This window comes from Trichoplusia ni, chromosome 1 (genome assembly GCF_003590095.1).
Source record: "Trichoplusia ni isolate ovarian cell line Hi5 chromosome 1, tn1, whole genome shotgun sequence".
NCBI classification, from domain to species: domain Eukaryota; kingdom Metazoa; phylum Arthropoda; class Insecta; order Lepidoptera; family Noctuidae; genus Trichoplusia; species Trichoplusia ni.
The window spans coordinates 21217817-21240202 of record NC_039478.1 but is presented as its reverse complement, the minus strand read 5'-3'; the positions used below and the strand labels follow the sequence as shown (position 1 = coordinate 21240202).

Genomic DNA, 22386 nt, shown 5'->3' with positions numbered 1-22386 from the left:
AGAAGTATAGATAACCTGGACGCTGAATTGAAATCTAAAATTCTCTACGACCAAGTAACATAAGCTGTGAATAGGTGAACAATGCACGTTCCTTTTCCAGATAGATCCTGACCTTTACCAAGAAATAGAACATCAATAGCAGGATCTATTCTTACAGTACAGAAAAGAAGATTTCAAACAACGAATCAGAATACATCAAAGGAAATAATACTAGCTGCAAAGAAAAGGAATAAAAAGATTCACCCAGACACGAGTGCGCTCATAAAGTAGAAATAACTGAACCGCACCGTAAAGGTTACATGCACAAAAATAAAAGTTTTATAGCTATTACTTAGTATAAAGTGGCTTGCTATGCTCGCTATCCTATTTTACAACAGGTAGTGAATGTTCGTGGCAAAACAGGATTCTGCATGGATTCGACGATTCGACTCAGCCGTATGTTCCCACGGTCGGTACCGTGCATATAACTTGTTTAATTGTAGAGATTTTTGTCATGTGACTGATGTTAACGTAATTGTTATACAATGGGCATGCAACATAATGCGTGCAGTCAGGTTACAGTTAATCGAAAGGGTTGCTGACAGGACAGAGGGTGAAAAAGTCAATTTGATTTTTAGGCGCTCATGTTTTCATTTATTCTCCGTCAATAATCTTTTTTCAACGAACTAAATTATTCTGTCTTAAGAAAATTGTGCGACATGAACATATAATCATTTGACAAAGGAATTCAATCTATCCCGATGATCTTTTGTTATTTGAAGTATGAATTTTCCTAACTGATACATATTTAGCAGTGAACGGACTTAGTATCCATAGTAACAGACTAACCCACTGCTTGCAGCATTAGCAACCTGTTTTCCATCAGCACGCAACACATTCTGCCCTTATAAAGTCATGTAAAGGTGATTTATAAATTAAATATTTATATCAAATCTGCAGACAGTTAACAAACTAATTATAATAGCATTTTGTTAATTAAATTTCAACTTAAGGTACGTAGCAATACAGACGAATGTTAAAGCATTTGTTCTAATGGTATGAAGAATTCTAAAGACAGTTGCCATTTGTTTGGTGGTCTCACTGCTATTACGGCAGATGGCCCACTTCAGGCTTACCGAGCCATTTACCTAGACACGTTTTGAGCCGGAAAAGAACGGCAATTGTCTCCGAAACACATTACTTAGCGGACACAGAACACGTTGTGACACTTTCAGGCTTTTGCGGTAACAACTTAGACGTTCGTCTTAACAAGCCACAATAGAGATATTGTTATAGAAGTAGTTTGTCTTAAGGCTGAAGATGGATTCACTGTGGTAAAAGAAAATGATGATAACAATCGCAAACAGCCACAAAAGCTTTAACGAAGTCTCATAGAATGCTCGAATCACACAATTGAACCACATCAAGAAAATACTCATGTCATAGAACCGTTCTTCCGAGAATCGTGCTTTGACCAAACAGCGAATGACAATTGACAACACATTGAGCCCTAAAATGCAAATACGAATAACACGATAAGCGTTACACGAACAGAAAATTAAATGAGCCAAGCAAATGATTGTCGACTATCAAATGGGTCGGCATTACGCAATAAAGCGCTATTCTATTGTGAGATTTTATACCAAGTTCAAGCGGAAGCATTAAAATTCTTTCTACGTTCACACAAAAGAATAAGTTTTGAGAATCGACCTGATGTTCGCGCATGAGAATTGTAACACAATAGGAACAACATAGGGCTGCCCGTATTATCTGTGGCACTTACAATCATTCACTTTGATGCAGCTGTCGTAAATAAACTGACATTTCGCATTTCTATGGAAAAGACCAAATTCATAACTCTTGTTACTGGAAATAAGAGTGTAAAAGACCTCCATGGAACCTTGCCTTTCGCTTATTATTTTGATAGTAAATGTAGGATAAAATACAAACACTATTAGTGACTATTAGTGACTACATGACACATGATCTTTTAAGTGCTCGGCATTTAACCTTTCAAGACACAAGTATATAGAAGAGATCAGATCTCGTCTACAAAATTATTAGGAGCAAAATCAATGTTAAGTGCAACAATATTTTTCACAATTGTGTTTATTTTTACTTTTGATTACAGCGCGGGCGAAATGCTTCGAGATCCAATTCGTGGTTAAATCGAGGCATCGATATCCCCAAAATTAAGTTAAAAAGGTCAGCTAGCCATTGGCACGTGTAAAGTTATATTGAACACTTTAAACCAAAGACCTCCTCGAAATTTTTACTACATCCTACCCAAATACAGCCGATATTGGTTAATCCAACATCCCTGTTTAAAATTCCGAATCCAACCTCATAATGTCATCGTCGAAATATACATTCGCTAATATCATTGTAATTCAATATGCCACACGATTCTCGCCTTTCTGGTTGAGCAATAAGGATTAAATACTTCGTCAATGGGATAAGTACCTGGCTGGAAATGTTGGAATGCGATTTCGGCGTGCCGCGTTTTGCGCAATAAGATAGAATTGCATCTATGACTGGTTTCGATTAGATCTTTGTGGGAAGAATATGCAATGTTACCTGTAAATGTTTAGGTTTTGTATTTATCCTTTATGTTTGCGATACCTGTTTCGTTTGTACAATGCGGACATTACATGGATGGGTAGTTAGAAATTACTTTATCGTTTGTCGGTGATCTGGGGTTGTCAATGAAACTTTGTGCGGTACGAGCCTGTTTTGTTGCAAGTTCTTGAGGAGTTGTTTGTGTAGCATTTTGGGCATAATTTCTTATCTCCACGCCTTTATCTATTAGCCTTAAATCCTCTTCGTAACTCCTAACCTGCCTGTTACGTAACACAACCTTTCATAGTCCAAAACTATTCTAAGTAACATAAAACTCGCACAAATCGTCGTGACGTAACTAATGGTAGTTCTCCAGTTCACCTACTATGTCCATACGAAACAACGAGAACATTCTTTGTCCCAACTATTTTTATTAAACTTGTTACATGTCTTATACATGACATAACTACAATAACTGACAGGCCGTCTGACATAAAATATTTAGGTCCAAAGTTCAAAACTAAGGCTATTATTGTACTGCAAATTAGTATTCTTTAGCGACATCGATTCCTCTCGTGCGTAAACATTGCGTGCAGGTGTACAGTTGCACCTTGCGCCTGCATGTGTGCACATATCTTATGCTGCCAATGTAATTGAACTTGGTATTACCACGGAGAGGTGAAGTAAAGGGTATTCTTTGTTAGATTTTGCAAGTCTTATAAGCCCGATAGTTTAATAGTTGGCAGGGTGAACTTGGTATTCGTAAATTGATTGTAGTGCTTGTGGGAAAATAGTTTATCTCATCTCTGGAATCTTGAGGTTTCTAAATTCCTATTCCGAAGAACATGCAGACATGAAACTTAATCGATTTGTGATAATTGTTCCTAAGTGACAACCACGAGTGCTTTTTTACTCTTAAAAAGTCAACATTTTTATTTTTTACTACATATAGAGTCTTGAATTATTCAGTTTTCAACCAACGACCAAACTAGCAATCACTTGGCATTTTCTGCAACACTCTACAGCTGCACATTTATGTCTATTAATACAACAATTACTGGTAAATAACCAGGAAATGGAATAACATAACAAAGGCAATTAAGTTTTCAAGAAAAGCAATTTGTCATAAAATTGTTCGCTCTCCTAATAATTTCACGATTTCATTGCGGTTTAGTCGTAAAGAGTATATGATATTGAAAATGGTAGTTAAACATAAGTACAGTTCGGGGAAGTTTAATAAAGCTATGTTACAGTATTTATGAGAATCCTGGGATAAATATTCCCCAGGGATTATTTGTTTTTCCGATTATTTTTATCTTTTTCATGTTTGTTTGTTTTTTTGGTTATTTGTTCGAGGAAAAGGATGGAGCTGTTTTTATAAAATAAACCTATTTTTTATGTTATTATAACTAGTCAAGTGGGAGTAAGACTCGCGTCACAGAGGGTTCCATACAAATAGGCTAAAGAAAATCAAAATTTTGTTTAACAATTAACTTGAGGATGGTAATCTACAAATTTATTTGTCACTCAAAAATCAACTGTTGCTTAATTTAAGACTTTGTTCATAGTTATTGTTATTGTAGCGGCAACATAAATACAAGATTTGTAAAATAGCTTGATGACAGTTAAACAAAGATATGATTGACAGACAGATAGACAGGGGTGTCTTTAGTAATAGTCGTCGTTTTTACTCTTTGGGTACGGAACATTAAAAAATCATTTTTCTGAATTGGAATCAAAGTTTAAAGACTTATGATGCCTACCTTTTGTTAATTGTACATTTTTCATAGATCGATACGGTGGGAATTTAACTCTGTCTAAGAATGAAGAAGAACTGTCTATTCAAGAGATTCAGATTAATAAATAACATTAGAGTCGGCTTCAATAATAGAATCAACGATTGGGTAGAATTCGTCCAAAAACTCATTCAAAACCTAGTAAAATACAAGTACTTAGAAGAACAACATTTCAATTTCGTTAAGTTAATGTTTGGCTCGTAAATGTAGCTATCTAGTTGAAAGCCTTAAGCATTCGCTGAAAGCTAAAGTCCTTATTAAGTTAAGACTTAGTTACCTGTTAAGTAAATATGTTTACTCGAGTTTAATTTATTTTCTCTGAAACTTCCATAAGAGTTGGAGTTTGAAGAAACTTTTAGAAATGATGTGTATGTTATTCTGTATTTATATAGCATCGGGTTTGATAAGCGGTATTGATTGTTGGTCAGTAAGAGCAACAATTACAGGTGATAAACAAAAGACTACTGAAAAATAATAGTGATCATAGTGCAAAATGCATTCAGGTTCCATGGCCGAAGGTTGAAAATTGTATAAAAAGAAATGTTTAGAAATAATCAAAGGTTACAAGATTCTTCAATAAAGCAGCCTGCACTTAGATCAACTAAAACATCGGTAAGAAATTGTTACAGCTCAAAGAATAGTCCTAAGTCCGAAGTCATGTTTCTATGAAACTAATTTAAGAATATGGACCAAAAAATTATGTTCTTTAATTTAACAGTATCGACGTCATTCCTACGTATTCTAATAGAAATCGAGACAATTGACAGCCATCAAAGACTTAAGCAAAAGTGCCTCATACTACCAAGTTTATAACTAAAGATGCATAACAAAGTGTGATAGTATATCAGTCAAATCAATTATCCTTAAATGAGTTTCAATTAAATTAGCTCGTGGCAGCCAGGCTGCAATTTGAAGAGCACCTGCTCAGCTCACCTGCCTTCGGTTTGTGTCCATTTATTACAAGCTTAGGCCACAAGCTGCCTTCACATGTTAGCAGACAAAGGGTACATTCATGTGTAATTTTAAAGCTAAAGGACGCGTTAAATTATTTATCGAGAACTAGGAATAGATACTTTTTGCTTTAGTCTTAAAATTTCTAGCATTTAAACAACGTTTGTAATACTGCCTAACCTTGTATCTCTGTAATCGTTTGTATGGGTACGGCTTCACAAAAAGCATGCGAGCGAAGCAAGTCTAGTCCTAGACTAGATTTATTGCATCTAATTTAAAAAAATAAAATTACATAGTTGTATCGTTTGCTTATAGCCTAATTCAATCTAACTTACACAGCCTAAGTAATTTACGTTGGAGGCTCCAAAACTTGTGATGCTTTCGTCCTTTTTGGTCAAGAAACTCATCCCAGTGTTCGTCACGCAATTTCTTCATACATTTCTCTCTCGTCTCTAAGCAATCTATAATCCTCGGTCTATCCTACTGCATTCAGTACTAAAACTCAATTTAACGTTATCGCGCCATCGACCCACCTAGTAAACTTTATGTGTCACTAAATACTGTCCACATATAAATTACAAAAAAAAACAAATCGAAAACAAATTCAAAGCAGGTTGTAGTTAACACAAAAATACACTAATAAGACACTTTAAATCGGTATAAATTAATCTCTTAGAAAGTGTGAAGTTACGTTTGTTTACATTAACGTTTGGTTGCATTAAAGTTTAAGTAACACCTCGTGTTTGGAGGCCTACTACTTGCTCTTAAAGTAAGTTGCGAAAGCGAGACAGCGCTCTACGAAGAATAGTGTTTTATCTCACTCCCACCAATACAAGTCTTAATTTTGGAAGTTTTTTGTATAATTATAGATTTAAACGTTCCGATGCTTGATAAAAATAAGCGTTTATTGATCGGTCTCCAAAGATTATAGTACCTCGTTAGACTGAACTCTATTTAAATTCTTTATTGACGTGTTAAGTTTGTTTTGGTCCGCTTCGATAATTACCAAAACGTTTCCAACTATAAGCGGTGTAACATAGTTTACATTAATTAAATTGGGCTACGGTTCGGGAGGGTTCCGCTTATTATTTTAGGTTGAAAAGGTAAAGTTAATTGTGGTTTCATTTTATCGCACAATTCGTAGTTTTAGTAATGGAATGTTTTTAGGTATTAACACCATATTAGGTAGCTATATTTATGAATATTTTTTTGGAACATACAGGCAAATATACGAGCTGAAAGTCATTTTGAGGGAAGGTCGATGTAAGTTTGATAGGTAAGCTCCGCAGTGGGACAATGTGAGATCAAAATAAAAATCGTTTTTGTAAATTTCTAGCAAGCCTAAAGAAAGTATTGAGAAACTTTTCCTAAATGTCATTCGCATGTTGAGGAATGGGCAAAAAGCTCTATAGCTTATCTTTCCATACTAAAAATAGCCACAAGAATATACAAGTTCACAGATATGCTCAAAATGTATAATTTTACTACATAATATCATTTTAAATTCAGTCACCATAATGCAGGTCCAGTACAGAGTAAAACTAAGAGAAAGCCCCAAAAAAGTTTTGTATATCACTCTTAGTATTGTAGATTAAATAGATAAACAGTTTAAAAGTTAATTATGTATCTTTATCGATTAAAGCTGCTCACACCTTATTTTCAAGTAGGAATATGTTAATAGACACTTCTTTTATTATTTTTTGGTCGAGGAGAAAGATTACGATAAGACGTTGTATAAAATCGTATAAAATTGTAATGAGGTGTGTTACATTTTTAGGGTGTTAAAAACGTTGATTTTTACTCACTTTTTTATAATTTCTGGTAAGTTTATGCCACTTTGCTAAATTTTTTGGTTTGTCCAATATCTTATTTCAATCAAGGAAGTCGTATTTTTTTAAGATTCCTAAAAAAACGAGTATTGTTGACATAAAGAAGCAATTCAGAATTAATCTCTAGTTCTCGTCATGATTGATCGTAGGAGTTTGTTAAACAGACATTAAGGCTATATTAAAACCTTTTTCTCTACAACAATACTTCCAAAATCACTCCGAACGACCTCAAATACCAAACAAATTATAAAACAATTATCACCAAACGCAAACAGACTTCACATTCGCTTATTAACGTTAAAATAAACGGAATGTTTTAACAATTAGTCTGACATACATTATTCTAAACATACACACGATCTACATAATATATTATAATATATATTCAATGTTCCGAGGTGTTTGGCTTGGTTTTGAATGCGGTGTCTGTGAGAGAATTTCAAGTAAGACGTATAAGACGTGATGTGCATGGAAATAATATTCTTCCCATTTTGGTCAGATACTACTTTTGGATATAGATAATATATGTTAGTTTTGCTTTTGAGTCGTGTTGTGTTAAGAATGTGTCACTCATTATAAATAAATAAATGCGGACAACATCACATACATTGTTCTGAACCCAAAGTAAGTTGCTAAAGCACTTGTGTTATGGAATCCAGATACAACGAAGGTACCACAAACACCCAGATCCGAGACAATGTAGAAATGCGAATTTTTACATTGACCCGACCGGGGATCGAACCCGGAACCTCAGAGCTAGCGACACCTTGGAACCGGTGCGTACGCCACTCGACCACGGGGGTCGTCTATTATGGGTTGTATGGGTTGGTTATGCAGATGTGAGATACTACCTTTTGAGCTTAAAAAACAACTTAGTTTATCAGATTTTCAAGAAAGTATCAGGCACGTTTTTTTTCTTTTCTAGCATAAGTATCTGGTGAAAAATAAAGATGATACTTACCTACAGTTAATTAAAATCTCGTGTGACGTTAGTTATCTGTACACTTTTTATTTTTCTTAATTTTATTGTTTTCATCAAACAAAAACGACGGAATATTTCTTTTTTTTTAAACTAATACCTTATCACTGTGTTCTTTATGCATAATATTGTAAAATAATTATATAACCGCTGAAAAGCGAAAAGAATCTCTCCGTAAATTGAGGTATCATTTTGTAATTCCTGTCTAGTCTTTATTTAATGTCTTTAATGACCCAAAATCTTCATTATTAAATTGGAATACGATCTTCTGAAATTCATATAACCATGTCCTTTTGTAAGCTTATGAAATTTGATGTAAAAAGTCGAAAAGGTAGTTTTTATTAAAGGGAGAATAAGCTGCTTATTGATAACCTTTGCAAAGAGGTTTGTATTTAAAGGGCACCCTTTGAGAAATTTGACCTTATGTCCTTATATTATTATACTCACATGACTTGATCAATGTTTTATTTATGAGCTTACATAACACATATCTTACTAACTTTTCATATGAAATTAACGAATAAATAATGAAAGACAAATATAAATAAATGTTTTGACGGAATTGGTTTGAAATGGTTATCTTGCTTATAGCTAAGATGAAATACACACACTACACTTTTTATAACGACTATTTCTACATGTAATTAAAATAAACATTACTAGAATATTAAAAAAAAAAACATTTATCCCAAATGCCAACCAGTTCAGTTTCTTGCAGATAAACATCACCCTTTAATTTACAAAGAAAGGTACTTTCACTACTTTCTTAATTCTAAGACTCCTTTGACAAACGGTGGACGAAATCTGTGCTCTTCAGTCCATAGTAAAGAAATACAGTCAAGAGCCCTGTGCCCAGCAAGAATAAATTCATAAGTAAAATAAATAGGTAAGGTTCCTAGGAAGCGGTGGCGAGACGACCTTAACGCTTACCGCGCAGGCTGGTTCCATGCGGCCCAGAATAGAGAGTCGAGGAAGGATTTGGGGGAGGCCTTTGCCCAGCAGTGGGACACAGTGGGCTAGAGAAAAAAAAAAAGGTTCCTCAATAGAGTAACACACGTACGTATATAAACCTTGAGGTACACAGCTGCGTTAAAAAACTCTTTTGTAAGCTGCCTGTCTAGCAACATTTTAGTGACCATCAAAAACTTTTCTCTCTACTCCAAGTTTAGAAGAAAAACATTTATTATTAACCTAGTGCCTCGTTGTTTGTTTTTAAATTCTTTAGCTCTTCAGAAGTAGGTGTCTACTAAAAACTGATTTCCCAAATGTATTTGCCTTTGTGAGATAACTAAACTTTTCCAATCACTAAGAATGAACGGTACCTTTTTAGGGGTGTCGAATACTGTTATTTGGACCCACTGAGGGTTTTTGGGAAGACAGAATTAGGTTTTGGGATATACGAATGATTCTTGGATAATATTAGTAGGTAAGTAGATGATTTTTAACTAAATTTGATTATGAAAAATTATGGATCCATCAACTTTTTCTACATAAATAAAAGCCTTTTTTATTAACTACAATATATTTCAAATGGCTTCGCCTTCGTTGAATATACGTGAAAAACCTGCAATCCTTTCTTGGTATAATTTCAAATTCGTTGGACTAAAAGATTCTTTCGCAATCATAATACTATCTAAGTAGTCTTTACATTAAAAAGGTAGGTTTCATTATTTAACGATATTCCAAAAAAAAAACAACTACTCAAAAAACTAAAACCACAACACAAAAAAACTAGTTCATTCACGCGCCAACCCTACTCACTAACACCCGCCATAAAACAAGACCTTTATTTAAGGAGCAAGCAATAAATCTAATTTCTATGACGAATGGCATTAAAGGAATTTCGGTAAGCCATTATTGGATGGCTTATAGCTCATGATTACACCCTCAGGGTTTCCACGAAATTAAATAGATCAAACTTCAAAGTATCTTTAGGGCTGCCACAATTGGATTTATTAAAGATTCGATACACTTCCTTCTTAACTGACTAATGATAAGGTAAAACTTACGTTTTCTTGCTATTTCTTTCCAACCGCAGGGTTTTTGTGTCTATACTCTTTCTTTCTCTTTCCAACGCTATTGCAGGTTTTAAAGGAGTGATTAGTTCTGAGTAATTGTTGGGTTTGTATGCAAGGCATCCTTAATGGGCATGCATACTTAAACTACGGTTGCATGATCGAATTAAGATGACTTTTATTGCTTCCTGTTTGTGATAAAAAATGTTGCTTAGGTTAACTTAATACATATTATGGATCCGATCTTTTCTGATTTTATTATTACTAACTGGCACGTGCTCAACTTTTGCAGCTTTTCTCTCACAAATTACCGACCTGACTTTATTTGGTAACAGAATTTTCAAAAACGATCAGCAGTTCTTGAGATTACTCACTAACTCGAAACAACACAGTTTACAGTAAGCATTTTTTGTTGTTGTTGATAGTACGAATTTTCATTTTGTCTGTGCTTTGTCATGTCTTTTAATATTTCTTTATCAATATCACCTTTACACAACATTAGGATAATTGGGCAATCACTGTGATGACCTCTTAAGTAAAACAACAATCCCAAAAGTCACATTTGACGAGTTAATTTTGCAAAATAAACTGATTCATCAATTATAAGTCGTATTTGATTCAATTAAGTCCCATTTCTGAACTTTTAATTGGTACTTTAAATTTTGGGGTGCGAGTGGATTTTACTTGAATAAACAAGGTTTAATAAAAAAAAAAAATTGTCAAGCTCATATAAAAAAAAAAGTCTTCAAGAATATATCGGCTTAAAGTAAAGATCTTGGTCTCAGCATTGGTTAAAAAAAAAACATAACATTCTTTTTTCAAAATCGTATCAATTGGTTCGTCAAAAATCGAATTAATTAGATGCAGCGATTGTTATCCAAGATTTCAGGAAACTGCCTTACGATCGTATGACTCACTGAACGTGACTGTACTTCGTTTATAACAGCTGCTAATCTGTGATGCGTGTGACAGTATCCTTGTACATTCGCGCACGAAACCGATTTAGTATGGAATTCCCAAAATTACGATAACTGACACTCGTTCCATGGAATACTAATTTCTTTATTGTTTTTTTTAAATGCTTTGGGTGACGTAAAACTGTCATTATTGAAGTCCGTGCGAATTTAATTTAAATAAAAATGTTGTTTGTTTCTGGAATCCAAGGAAAAATACAGGATTATATTAATGTGGGTGAGAATTAAGCAGTAATGAAGATTTTTTTAGGTTCATTTTATTTTTACTGTCTAAAAGGTGAAAATTTCGCCTTCGATGCTCTTCCAACAAAAAACAACTACTTTATTGGACTCTAAATTTCATTTAAAAATATGTGTCGTCTTGATGATCTGCCTACTTGGTGATAATAAAAATATATATGCAAATATTACGTAATTCTTATCAATTATTTATTATCTTCTTTAACGATTATCATCCTTGAAGTTACGATAGTTACGATAATGATCATTTGGCAGAGCTTGTTCGTTCGTCTTGAATTACAATAAGCAGCTTCGCTTGATTGGTTTAAGGAGGATACATGAAGTAGGTTTATATGACTTTGGACTAAGATATTCCATGTTTTATTACTGACACATGTTGAATATTCAACGTTGTTCGTAGTAAAGTGTGATCAGGATTCTTTAGCGTTTGGAGGTGAATGGAGGTTTGTTGTTCTGTAGTAAGCTTGGGGCTTGTGGAGAAATAGAACGTATTTCGGTAGTTTCCTTTATTGCGACTATTACACAGATAAATTGTTGTACTTCTATAGCTTGTAACACTTTCTGATAACATATTATTTAGAAATATGTTATGATAAAAACTATACTGAACCAAATTCTATCTAAATCGATCGAGTAATTTATCCGACAAGCATAACAGACGAACAGACAATATAACTATCGCATTCGTATGCAATGATTATCGGCAAAAACTAGTAGGTATTAAAGATTCCAAAAAACATTTTTTTTTAACATAATAATATACTCTAGCATAAAAATGTTACACTATTTAAGAAATCACTTTAGTAGCTAACTATACATCAAATAACTAAATGGGGCTGAAAGTCAGGAGTGGTTAACCATTTGTTACATTACCCAGGGGTAACATCAACATGTACAGCTTGAAATGAACCCTTGATAAAAATGTGCATAATAAGTACCTACTTACTTACCCCTGTATTATTGAAAATTCGGTAAAAGAGGTATTATTTTTCCCGGTAAAAGCGATCGAGGGTAACGTTAAAAGTAAACGTAAATATTTACTGTGTACTTTGGTATCGCACCTTTTTTAATAAATTGAAATTTATGTAGGTTGGTTATTTTTTAGCGGGTTCCGTGTATATTTGTATGGTATCTTTATTATATGTTGATATTAACACATCCTTTGCTTGCTTGTTTCGTCAAATGTATAGATAAGTTCAGTTTCTGTTTTATTAAACTCAGGTCGATCTAAACGTTACCGCGTGGGCTGGTTTCATGTGACCCAGGATAGAGAATCGTTGAAGGATTTAAGGAAGCCTTTTGCCCGGGCAGAGGGCTGGTTTCATGGGGCCCATTAATGGTGAATGAATTTGGGGAGGCCTTTGCCTAGCAGGGGGACACAGTGGGCTGGATAAAAACGTTATAAGAATTCAATCGCAACTTTAGTGATAAAGTCTCTCTTTTATTATTACATGTATTTTATCATAAATAACATGGTACCAAATGTAAGTATTTGATTTTAATTCGCGATCATCAACGATGAACGCATGTTCTCACGCAATTTGTCACACATACACCAAATAATACGAGACGAATCGTTATTTGCTTATTAAGATGTACAGAGCGGTCTCAAAAACATATATTTGGTTAAATAGTCTTCGTAAAGAAGCGTGAATTGTACTCCTCCAATAGGTATGACAAAATTCCTTATCGTTTATATGACACAGTGTTTTACGTGTAATTGAGTAATTTTAAAACCCGAAGTAAAAAGAGGTGTGTTCTACGTACACACGTTCACGTTCTACGGACATCTCTGTCTATCTGACTTTCTGTAGCATCAGAGCTCCCAAACTGATTGAGCGATTTCAATTAAGTTTGTTTATATGCAGTTGTTCTTAGGGGGGTTTGATAAAAATCGGGCTTTCTATTTAAAAATTGCGAGTGGTGTAAGTATTTACTATAAGTTATTTTTAAATTTAAGATTGTTTTTCTTCAAGGAACACAACCCCTCACATTTCAGCACAAATCCTTATAAAATAGACCACATACCCTACATGACAAACAATAGACGAAACACAAAGACATAAATACATGTAATTAATACAGATATAAATAATATCGTATCCTATTCCGAAACAAAAGCGAGGAGGGGAAGCGATTGTTCCTTTCAACAAAGAACAATAGACCTTATGGTTATATACCAACTCCTGTGGATAAGTACGAAATGTGAAAACATCAATTGTTTTTATTGTGACAGAAATTATTGTCATTAAAGGTCATTATTGTGTAAACAGAGTTATTTGTTGATTTACGTTGTGTAATTTTAATTTAATTGTGTTTTTCTTACGCCTTATACTCACAACTACTTTCCTTTGTCTTATATTATTCTTTAACAGGAAGAAAACTCTTTAGTACGTTTTTTTTTTAATGCGGACAACATCACGTACATTGTTCTGAACCCAAAGTAAGTTGCTAAAGCACTTGTATTATGGAATTCAGATAAAACGAAGGTACCACAAACACCCAGACCCGAGACAATGTAGAAAGGTGAATTTTTACATGGACCCGACCGGGGATCGAACCCGGGACCTCAGAGCTAGCGACACCTTGAAACCGGTGCGTACGCCACTCGACCACGGAGGTCGTTTTAAATCTACATTGTTAACATAGCCCTTTATATTTTCTAATTATGCAAAATAGTAGGAATCATATTATGACTATGATCAAATAAACTGTGATTTTTGTATGTTTGTGAAACTCCCCGCGACACCTCCTTAGTGAGGGAGTCGGCTTTTTTTTAAACTTTCGTCAAGAAAGCTGTACTTGTAGTAGGCCCCCTATATTCAAATTCGCGATTGCTGTTAAAACGCATTCTCTACAAGTATAGTAGTAACATTGAATGCATTGAACTTGGCTCTCAATATGTACTTGCAGCATGAAAAATTCATGACACGGTGCGTTTGAATGGGAACGGTTTTAAGAAGCAATTGTGTAAGTTTGTCTTTTATGGTAAGGTTCAAAGATCTTTGTTCTGTAATGTTAACTAGAGATAAAGTTTTTGCTGAAACGAACCTTCGAATTAGATGTGAAAATGACCATTTTGGTAGTAGACCGATTATGTAGGAATATGCAAAAAAAAATATGCATATTATGGAACAACTAAAACTGCACATTTATTATCTGTACATATAAAATCATATTTTTATTTCGTGACAATTTTGCTTTTTTCGTTGCAACTTGTATATTTCCAAGCTTTGCTTATTACCTAAAAAAAACGATGCGAATGATGCAAAACGACTTATTTAAACAAACATACTTTTCTTTATCAATCTTCTTATCGTAAGTCCTCATTCAGGGCTTTTATTATTCGATTACGACGCATTAAATAACCCGTAGTGATCGGATTAGCGAATAATCTCACGTCACTCGAGATGGCTTCACGGTTGGCGACCAGGCCGTTGACACGTCTGTCAAAACCGCAGCTATTGTCTATAGAAAAAAAAACGCGTTTCTATTTAGCATTTCGGTTACGCGTCGTTCGAAATTGGAATAAAATTGTTCACGTGCTTAATTTGTTGAAAAAGGAATATTTTTTTTCTTTATTTGAATTTGGAAGTTTTGTTTTGTTTGACTTGTAATGTCTGTGATTCGTGTATTTTATTTTTTGCTTTACGCAGTCGCCAGTTATAGTTTTTATAATAATTTTTAATTTTGAAAAAGAGGTCTCCATAAATATTTTATGTTTATGCTTCTGTCTAAATAAACTTTTTTTTAACTTTATTTGTTTAAATGTAAACATAACATTTAAAAAATAATAAATAGCGAAAGCCGTAGCTTACAATAATAAAATAATACATACAGCAATTTTATTTTATTATTCGTAATGCAATGGATCCTATGGAAATTATGATTTTAGAACACACCGTTCAGAGCTCATACCTTACTGAATTGCCCTTAAAAATATGTTTTAAATAGGTATATTAAAATAATAATACTTACATTTATAAATAAAGTTAAAATAAAAATCTATTATTTGTGTTTAATATTAATATTTGAATCTCAAAACAAAGAGCAAATGTAATAAATTATAAAATATAAACTTGTTGAGGTGTTTATACATTCAGTTTACAAAGTTCTCAGACGCATAAATTAGATTTATTTAATTAGGATTACTTTTGAATCGTGTCTAGTCAGTAAATATAAAGTTTTAAAAATTTTACTCGTAATAATAATTCAATTTTGGGACTGAAATTAAGAAGGTATTCGAGTTAACGGGGTAAATTTGTAAGATATTTTAAAATATAGGTAGGTAGTCAAATTGATGTTTTAAGAAACCAATCAAATGCTATACTGAGCAATAGTATTATATAAAAGTTATTATATTTATTAATTAACTTCTACTATATAAAACTCCCGTGTCACGATGTTAGTTACCGTACTCCTCCGAAACGGCTTAACAGATTTTTACCAAATTTTATATGCGATGAGAATCAACTAACATCTATTTTTCATACCACCAAGTGTTAAGGGTTGCTCACACTAAAAAAATATATTTCATTTTTCGGACGAAATTTTTTGTTTTTATTTCTTTATAATGTAGCATTAAAAAATAAATATAACTAGGAATAATTTATTAGGCAAAACAACGTTTGCTGCAACGTTAAAATAATATAACGACCACTACTTATCCGAAGAATTCCCTTAGGGCAAATCCATTTCAAACTTATAGAAGATAACATAGAAATTAATGAACATGTAATAATTATAACAAGCAGCATGTTAATTAATGATTAACACGTCTCGTAAGGCGAAACAACATTCTCAGGTTACGATCCAATTTAAAATATTTGGAAATTGATCGGAGATAACGTAAAGATTTTCGTTTAGAGAAATATTTGATGTGAATACAGTATTAAATGTACCTTAGTTTTAAACATAATAATTATATGTATCTAGAGTAATAAAAAAAAATCGAATTAAGTTAACGCCATATTCCATGTTATAAGTATAACAGCAATTTGTAGATTTTACATGCTAGTTAAGTTCCCAGAAATTTACGTTATTACAAATGAGGTTCATAATTATTAATTAGTAGGACAAAAATCCAATACTGATTAGCTTTTAAACTGATACACGGTTAACTCGTAAACAAACCAAATTAACAAACTCGGGCTATAACACTTTTAATTACAAATCATCAATTAATACTCGTATAAAAACTGTCGCGTAATCATTTGGGAGTTATAAAATTCTTCCGAATTAATTTATTCACACGCTTCCGCGATGCTCTCATGTTTTTAAAACACGACCACCCTGTACCGTGAGAAAGATGTAACAGCTGTTAATAATCTTGATAAAACTCACCAAAACTTGAGCGTTGCCATTCCTGTCGTCCACCCAAGCGACTACCAAATCTGCACCTCTCATGTTTCGCGCCGAATTAAATCCTAAGCCGACGTAACCACGTGTCTTCGCCTCCAATCTGAAGGTTATACTCGAATCTGTATTCACCCATCTTAGGATAACGTCACCGTTCTGGTCTAGCCTCTCCGAGTGCGCCCATGTCAAACTCGATTCGTACGACTTCGAATCGAATATTTCTCTCCGATGCCTCACTCTGTATTGATCGATTATTCGACTAGTTTTTTCGGTTTTCGATTGAGCTTGTAACTGCCCTAAGCCTTGGGAATGTGGGGGGTTCGATGGTAACTCGTTTGGCTGTGAGTGAGGTTTGAACCTTGGCAGTTTAGCATCGCATAGTACGAGGGCGCTTAACGTTACAATTATTTGGAGCTGCATCTTGACTTAATATCGTTTGTTCATCACTTCGAAAAATCTGTAAAGAAAGAAAACAACACATTAATATTTTAGTCGATTCACAAACAATGCATTGCCGATGAAAAAATTAAACGCAATATACATAACGAAACACAAAAAATGAAAGATGTCGTAACAAGGATGCAGCCAATAAACAGGTACGATTTCCGGTGTAATAATAACCACTACCACGGACCAAACAAAAACAGGGCGAGATAACAAGTTCGACGTAATAACTCGTTTCGGTGAATCGGAAAGTCCTCGTGAACAAATAGTAGTGGTGTTCACCTTATTAAAATACCTACTAGTCACAGTTTGGCGCCGCCGAATGAGTCAACGTTCCCATAAAATAGAGGTATTAATAAAATTGCCCTATTAGGTGCTATTAACAAACACCTAGATATTATTGTTTTAAAAGCTACCACAACAGATGTTGATCTTGCTCTGATCGGTGTTTAAAAAAATAAACATGTTTTTCCAATAATCAAGTTGGCAATATGATTTTCTACCAAGTTCATTGATGCAGAAACTAATTTTGTTAGGTAAATTAACTTAGCTGGCCTTGCATCTATATCATTAAGGATGAGCAGTTGATTTATAACTTTAAACTTCGACACAAAAATTTGCGTAGGAAGCTCTTACGGAACTATGTCGATTCTCAAATCTAAAAGATTAAATTAAAGCTGGATTTCGATAAGTATTCATTAAGATTTATTATACATTGGGATCATAATTTAATTGAATGACTACGTGATTTTCAATGTGGAGTGGAGTGAAGGAAGTCAATGTGGAGATCAGAATTCTATAAGAAATTCTCATGCAATTGGCTTTAAGCATTGTTCTCAAATTGAATCGATAAAGAATTGTAATTAATGCAATCCGTCGGTTTAACGATCGTTGAGCATCGAATAATCGTTGTGAATAGTTTGATAACGACTAGCGCTTAAGTTCTAAAGAGAAATGGTACCATGAGGGAGTTTAGTCTAAGTTAATCTAGTCTAGACTAACACTAGGTCTAAGTGCCATTAACCTTAAGTCGTGAACCTCTTTGGAGGCGCATTAGCCAGATATGGTATGGTTCTCCCACAACAATTAGAATTTATCTATCCTCTTACAAAGCAGATAGATGCTTTCTTTGCTAAGAAGCGAATTTATCAAGCTGAAGACATTTGAACAATCCTAATAATCGTTTATATGGAAATTGGGTAACAATTTAGAATATGTTATTACATGGCGACATTGTAATCGATTTGGCGAAGACCCGATGTCAAGGTCAAGTGGTTTGGGAGCGCCGGGCGGCTATTGCCATATGTGACAGTTACGAGCAAATCACTAAATTCGTATTTAAAGGAGCTGGAATTTACAATTCTACACCAAAAATTTTGGGTAAATCAAAAAGGATTTTAGGTCGCCATATTGCATTTTGAATTCGTTTTATAGAAACAGAAAATGGAAAGTATTTAACCATCCGAATAAAATGAAATGATTTCAATGCCAAATGCCATAAACGTGAGAAATCCGTTCAAGCAAAAAAATCGGAAACACCATCTGCTCACCGAGGTGCCCCGGATAACTTACAAACAAATCTTTGATAAATAATGGCGACAATGTGTGTTCATGTGACGTGAACCAAATTAAGGATAATAAGGTGATCAGCTAAGTGTCTGACTGTTTTATTGAGGCTTATTACGATGTTACGCAGTGCGTAATGAAACGCGGATAAAGGAATGTTTTATATCAAGATTACAAGAATTTGTTTTGAAAGTGGGGTAATGATGACTTAAAATAAACGAAGCCAAATGGAATTTATAAAATTTTCTGATTTCAAAAATATTATCCATGTCACAATTCCAAAATAAAGTTTCTGAATAAAGAACCAAAATCTGGACGAGAAAATAAATTTTGAACACGAAGCCTTAGGTACAACTACATGATATACACCAATAATGCTTAAAGTCGACTTAGCAATATTGACAATCATTTATTTAGCTTGATATTATTTTGGAAAACGTGCCATAAAATACTTCAAATTTTCGGAGTAATTCCAAAAAGAAATTCAAGCACGTAGGCTTCAAATCCTTAGAATTGAAGTCTCGATAATAAGAGGTAATTTGGACGTCAACAATGTTGGAGAACTAACCGAGTCTTACAACGAAATAGTTTCAGACTTGGGACCCTAAACGCAAAACAAAGACCAAATTATGTCAAAAGCCACTGAAATAATTTAGGACAGTGGCTTAAGTACTTGAAAGGGACCTTGTTTCGCCTATTCCAACAAGACGGAAAACACAACAAAATTAACTTGAATTACCATTATAAAACAGAAATGAAAAAGGATTCGGCATTTAGAATCTCATTACTGAAATGGGCATCGTTGGTAATGACGAAAAGTTATTCAAAATATCCAAGGTTATGAAGAAACATTTGTCTTTGTAGGCCTTTAAGCTTGAATAAATTGGCAAAGATGGTAGTTAAAGTAAGGAAAATTGGGTAAAGTCAATAAGGACGCTCACCTTTCTCAAATACTTGATCGACCTAATAAGAAAACTCTCAATTAGGTTACCGGCTTTATACAAACTGAACAGATAATGCTGACGGACGACAAGCAATAAAAGAGCTAAAGTCAGATGTCTAATACTTTTAATGCTTAAAATATTCAAACACACAAGTGTCAATGAACTCAGATCAAAGTGTCTCTACACCTTGATTGTTTAATATATCTACAGGAGATTGAATCACGAGACTTAAGTATGATTAAAACGAAATCTGTTGCTGTAATTCCCAATGAAAGGAAGCAATAACTCAATAAACAGACATTTAATCAGAGCAACTAATTAGACGCAACATATCATAGTGTGAATATAGCATGTTAAGATCTATTTGAATAATGAGGACAGGTTTCTTCAAAGTGGTACTAGACCAGTTAAGAAACAAAATTTTCTATTTTCTCAATGCCAACTATGAAACAGAACGGAAAGGTAACAAAAACTACCAATTGCGGTGTTCGAGCAAAACGAGATAACAGATCATTATCCACTTATTGAGAGGAAGTCGAAACTACTTTGTCCATAGTCGTTATAAACAAATGGAGCGATATTTTCGTTGGTAATACCAGTAATACTTAAGAAACCGCAATACAAGAACCCAGTCTGATACTTTTATCTAATCTAGTTGAATGCATCCTGTTTGATGGAAATAGATCCTTAATGATTAAAGGCAGCTTTGATCAAGTTCAATATCAATGGGCATATTCATTCGAATGAGAAACGCTTTGTGGTTTCTCGTATTTCGAAATTTCAGAATCATTAGTCCCAAAATTCGCGTACGATCTAATGGGAATATGGATTTTAAGGTACAATCCATATCAATACTGTGAAACAGATAATTATTGAACCGGTTTTATGAATTTCTCTGAATTCAACTTCAATTCGACGGTCAACATCCGTAAAATTTAATTAAAATTATTTGCAAAGAGACATAAAATTCATGATAACATTAAAAAAGGTTGATACACTTAATAATACTAACAAAAACTGCGCTCGATTCGACCATAAAAATCGGGTAACTTTAAACCCATCTTCGTTTTAATGCTGCAACGAAATCACTGCACAACAAAAGCGAAACAAAAAAGTATTTCAGACTACACATGCATTGAAGACCAGAATAAAGCTACTGAGCTAATCCTGAGAAACTCGACGGTTCACATAATGGAGACGATAGGAAAAAGTTCTTGTATAATGTATCAAAGGTCTGGGACTTGAAGTATGAATAATACAAACTACCCAACATCGATACAATGTATCTGATGGATTCTCTTTCGATAGCATTTTTAGTAGAAAAAAACGAAAATCTGTGGATTAACAGATAAAAATTTACGATTAGTGGTTAAGAATATTTCTAATTTTGCTTTATTAATTTAAACAAGCTTTCCTCTTCTTTTTGAAAGTGAAGTTTTTAAATTAATCCAATGAAAAATCTGTTCTGTTTTATTAATGCGCTCTATAACTGTATGCTCATGAATACTCTAAAGTCAGTAGTTTATAACAAGCCGAGTTGTAGCGTGTGCCGGCAATGAACCATTTTGTTGCACTTCCACATGTGAACAGAAATTTATTGTTCAGACTTGTTCTACAGTGTCGTGCAGATGAAATGTCATGTTCCCTCTGATGTATTTTTAATATGTGAAAAATTGTAAAGTGCATTTTGCAGTGCTGTTATGTTTTGTATATTTGACTGTTTCCACGTTTTAAAAGTAAAGATTTTGAATGAACTAGTAGTAATAGTAGTAGAGTTTATAGCGTGTCCTTTTTGAGGATTAAGAGCTGCATAAAATCTGATGGATAGTCACAATATGGCCGACAAAATCTCGAAAGACTGGGTGAAATGGGACGAGAGACTGGATACATTACAGACTACAACAAATAATGGCATTAACGAAGATATCTCCAATTTTTGGAATAATATTTTACTCCATTATATTGCTAAAGTATGTTTAAAAAATTATGTTTTAGTACTTTTACTGCATCATCAGAACCTTTTATTAGAAAGCAATTCTGTCCACATCTGTACTTTTTTGGTGTTCCAGGTAACTTGAGTTAAAATTCTCAGAAAATCATTGAAGCGTTAACAGCTATCGTTTCACTGCACTCGTGGGCCTTGGTAAAGGAATACGTACTGATTTGGCGAATAGAGACGGTTATAAAAGAACATTTCACAATATATTAATACTTTAGTCGTAAATGATAAATGACTCTCCAAACGCGTCGTGTATTACGAAAGTCTCAGAGGTATTAATGATTTATGTGGCGTTGTGCAGTTTAATTTTCGTATTGATTTTTTTTGCTAAATGTTGTGAGTTATAAAACTGTTCAAGGCGTAAGAAAATCTCGAAATTGAGTGTCTAAATTCCAGTCCTTAGCCTCAGTATAATCTATAGCTTTAAATTTTTATATTTTTACAAAAATAGTTTGATTATCTGTAATCAGATATTTGCTTAGATATCACTAATTATACGGATGCCTGTTATTAAACTAATTACATTATCAACTGCACACATATGTTATTAATTAATTATCATTAGATTAATGTTACATCTTTGTCTATGTACTGCATTTCGATTGATTGTAATTGGTTAATTGTGATTTTCTAAGACTGAGGTCGTTCTTACTTATAACTCTCCTTTGCATTAATTGTATAAGTTATTGTGTTTAGCCTTCTGCCTAGATATACCTTAGGTCTCAAGTCTCATCGGTTTCATATGAATAGTGT

General features: G+C 33.6%; 1 protein-coding gene across 1 annotated transcript in view; it reads right to left on the bottom strand.

Annotated features, from left to right (window-relative positions):
• The window catches only part of LOC113499082 (MOXD1 homolog 1-like), a 70745-nt gene that overhangs the window by 8749 nt on the left and 39610 nt on the right, over nt 1-22386 (bottom strand). The window contains exon 2 of the mRNA XM_026879429.1: nt 16666-17137. Within this exon, the coding sequence (XP_026735230.1) occupies nt 16666-17100 (435 nt within the window). The 5' untranslated portion in view covers nt 17101-17137. The remainder of the gene's footprint in view (nt 1-16665; nt 17138-22386) is intronic.